This window comes from Geospiza fortis, unplaced genomic scaffold (assembly GCF_000277835.1).
Source record: "Geospiza fortis unplaced genomic scaffold, GeoFor_1.0 scaffold147, whole genome shotgun sequence".
In the NCBI taxonomy this organism is placed as follows: domain Eukaryota; kingdom Metazoa; phylum Chordata; class Aves; order Passeriformes; family Thraupidae; genus Geospiza; species Geospiza fortis.
The window spans coordinates 2,540,338-2,544,405 of NW_005054372.1; the positions used below are offsets into that span (position 1 = coordinate 2,540,338).

A 4,068-nucleotide genomic window follows, 5' to 3' on the forward strand; every position below is an offset into this window, starting at 1 on the left:
GGCGGGAAGGACGGACAGACAGAGCGGGGAGGGTCCGCTCCCCTCGTCTGGGCGCTGCGGGGCAGAGCCTCCCCTCCCGCCTGCTGGTAAATCACCGCCCCGAACGGGGAGAGCCCGGCGTGAGGACAGCAGGGGCTGTGGGTGCCCGACGTGGCATAAACAAAGGTGAATCTGTGACTTCTGGGTGGCTGTGACCTCTGTGAGTGCAGGGGCAGAAGGCCGGCAGCCACTTTGCCTTCCCTCATACTTGTCTGTTATGTCAGCAGTAATAAGGGCGTTTGTCGCCACTGCCACCGAAGGGCAATCAATTTCGGCCTGTCTTAGTTTGGTCTCTGCTGTAATGTTAAACACGGTCTTGGGCACAAATCCCTCTTTGCAGGTGTCGGAGCAGAGACGCAAGTAGCTGAACACAGTCCTTGTAGCCACTCGATCTGCCAGGCATCATGGCACATTGTATGACACCCTCCAGCTGCCAAGGGGGATCTGCTGGGCTCCCCACTGTCATTTGCTTCAACAAAAGATTTGGTAGATTCTCTATAATACTAGCTGAAAGTATTGCCAAAGCCTTAATATTTGAGGTTTGGGGGTTTTAAAATCTATTATTAAATGTATTCAGTAAGACTGTCAGGTGGAAGAGTGCATCTGTTGAGCTCTCAACTAGTCACCTCCGCAGTCTTCATAACATGCAGAGTAAATCTTGCCCATGCGTGCCATCTTTATCAAGAAAATACTCACTTTTGCGCTAAGGTAATCACAATTTTACTAGACGTAACTTTAAAATTAATTAATCCAAGTATGGGTTGAGCTGGCTTTCAAAGAAGTTAAGCTGACTTCAGAAAAAGGATGTCTGACATAGCTCACCCAGAGTCTATACCAAACTTTGAAAGTCTTACTTGCTGGATATAACACATCCAGCCTTGACTTCTGCCTGCAGCTCCCCTTTCCCTCTTATTCACACAAGGGATAAAACTCATGTAGTCCTGCAAGGTACTACCTCAGGCCTTCTGATTGGATCCTGTGAGCTAGGTTTAAGTAGACAACAATTCACTGAGCTGCATCAGACTGTAGAGTTGGAATCACCATACTGTGTTCTAATTAAGGACCTCTTGAATGCGTAGGCAGCAGCCAGAATCCCCCACTACAGTTAGTGAGTTAGTGTTTTGTTGTTCCCTCTGTTACAGGGGCAGAGTCGGTCCAAGCCTGCATTTTCCAAGCTGCAGCAGTCTCACTTATGACAAAAAAAAAGGTATACATCATAGCTAAAGATGTGGCATTCTTGTGATAAGAAAACTGTAAGATTTTGCTGTAGCATACATTTTGCCACACTTTGAAAAGGTAAGGTTTATCTAAATTACTTTATAGTGCAATATCTAAAATATGAAAAATGTTGGTGTTTTGATAAACTTGCCCTTTAAGGAAACAGACTTATAAAAGTGAAAAGTGTTTGGCCTGAAACATGGATCTGAAGGAAACAAGAGCACTCTGTGTAGGTAAGGTGAATATTTTTGTTATTTACAATGACAGTTACAAGGACGAGGTTGAAAAATGTTTCAAATTACAAAGTGGTAAATACAAAATAGTCTGTGAGGTACTGTTGTTACTAGTGTTGGACTACAGACTATTTCATAGTTCTGTTGGATTCCTGTTGTTATCTCTGTAATCACATTTGGAGACTGCAAACACAATATAAGAAAAAAGCGTGAATATCAACAAGTAAATACAGCCACCTTAATTGGAGAGTGTTTGGCATATAAAATGAGTGTAAGGAGTTTCACAGAATCTTTCATAATTAGCTTATCAGTCTGCATCTTGTTCATTTAGGATTAAAGTAAATAAATAAATAAATCTGAAAGGCATTTTCTGCTAACTGATGTCTTGTAGCCAAAATATAACAGATGAAATTATTTGTCTCAGATAAACATAGGTATAGTATGGGATATGCTCCCCCCCCAAAAAAGAGTGATGCAGAGAGTAAGGTTAGGAATAAAAATGAGACTCACAACAAGTATTGAGTGTGTTCCTCTTGGGAACAGTGAGTAAAGTTTCTTGGCTCAATGACACTTGTTGAACACCTTTCACTAGAATTTGAATTCATTCAGAATTCAAATATGGCATTAAAAGCTGTTTAAATAATAACTCATTCAGTAACAGTTCTCCATGACTTGGAAAAATTAGCATTTCATGGGTTCTGAATCACCTCTGTCTGGTGGAAATGATGCTTTACTGCAGAGCTGGAAGGGAAGGGAGGTGCCTCAAGACAAATCCAAAGCGATGCAGCAAATGTTACTGGTGACTCAGTGGGTCTCTGTTTTCTCTCTTGAGGGACAAATTGTGTTTTTGCAAGCCCAAAGGACAGCAGAGCATGCAGTCACCATGACCTTAACAGAATATAAAGAGTTAGCTCCAAAACTCACCTACTGCATTCTGAACTCTCTTCTTTCTTACAGTAGGAAAGAAAATCTTGTTGCCCTTTTATGAAGTTAATTGTCCTTTTGTGCTTGCTTGTTTGCATCTCCTGGCATATGTGCAGGGCAGGTCCCTGGCTGTTCCCACTTGTGCCTGGCAGCATATGTGTCATCAGAGCCATGGATGCTGGGCTCTTCTGTGCTGTGTAGGCCACATAGCCATGACAGAGAAACAGGGTGGCACATGGCATTACACAGAATTAAAAATTAAATGATGCTCTAGTGCTGTTCTGGGGGTCTAGATGCTGCTGATAATGGAAGTGTCATTTGAATGATATCTAAATCTAAATTTGTGAGCACATAACCATTAAAGTGCATACTTAACTGCTTGAGTAGAAGAATATTTTCCACTCTATCTTGTCCCAGTCCATACTGGGTAATTATGTGCCATCTCTTTAAATCTCTATGTGTCTCTTAGTTATAAAAGTCACAACGCACTCCAATTCACACACAGTCCTAAATCCTGTTATTCTAATTAATCTTTGTGTATTCATAAGTCTTATAAGTTTATTTGAAGTGAATTTCTGTGTTAATCAAATTTCTTGCTGTTTCTTTAGTATGGTTAAAGATCAGAAACAGTCACTGCTGTTAGAACCTAACTATACAAATTGTAATTAAAAGACCTTCTGACCTTGCCATTGAGGTCTCTAAATTAGGAGCACATGTTTAATATTCATCCTCACTTCCTCGTAGGAGTATTTTGAAAAGAAATCCAAAGCACACTTTAAACTGGAGTAATAAACACTGTTTATTTATCAGATTGTCTGCATCTCATTTCCTGGACTAAACAGCAAAAGTCTGTTTGCACTCCTGACATTGCAAGTCTCACAAGCTGATCCAAGACAACATCTGTCAGTTTGTTTTCAAGACTGGACACTGCAGAAGAAAAGAAGAGGTAGGAGGAGAAATAAGACTTTCACAAACACATCAGTTCAAACAAAGTGAGAACTTTCTCAGCTGTCTTCATAAGCCAGGCAAGCTGTGCCCTAGAAATGTACTTTTAAGGAAAAATTTCTTTCTCTTTCCTCCATCCCCTAATAGTAACTAAAAAGCAGAGTAATTTTTGTTTTTTGTGTTCTGCCTGAAACTGATGCCAATGAATAATCTTTGGAAATGTTAATGAATCCAAAAGTCTATTCAAGAATTGCCTGAAAGTATACTGAAAGCAAAGTAGAAAATCCAGTGCTTTTTCTCCTCTTACATGTATTCAGCTATTCTGAACTCATTGCTTTTGGTGTTGGAGAAAAAAGGTAGGCTTTTGGCACAGAGACAGGATGATCTGAAGGAAATGCCACAGCCTGCTCTCTTCTTCACTCCCTTTCCAGCCAAAAGAACACTTTGTGTTAGTATATTTAAGGAGAGGAAATTGAGACCGTTAATAACAGAACTGGCCTAGAAATCACAAGCTATAAATTTTGCCACAGTCTTAACAGGCTTTTTTGTAGTTGTGGAAGGGGGAATGTATCTCAAACTTTATTGTTAAGTTATTCTTCAGTCAAAAGATAAGTGTATTTTTAAGCAGGTGTTTAGGAACAAAATAAGAATGTTTTTTATTGGAAAATACTGATTCATAAAAATGAAAGGTGTCCAGAGGAAGAAAGCA

At 40.1% G+C, this 4,068-nt stretch overlaps 1 protein-coding gene across 1 annotated transcript in view; it reads right to left on the reverse strand.

Moving 5' to 3' along the window:
* The window catches only part of HTRA3 (HtrA serine peptidase 3), a 26,354-nt gene extending 25,640 nt beyond the window's left edge, over positions 1-714 (reverse strand). Inside the window, exons 1-2 of the mRNA XM_031060071.1 lie at positions 666-714; positions 248-431 (exon numbers count right to left, since the gene is read on the reverse strand). Of these exons, the coding sequence (XP_030915931.1) occupies positions 248-431; positions 666-714 (233 nt within the window). The remainder of the gene's footprint in view (positions 1-247; positions 432-665) is intronic.
* Between the last annotated feature and the right edge of the window lie 3,354 nt (positions 715-4,068).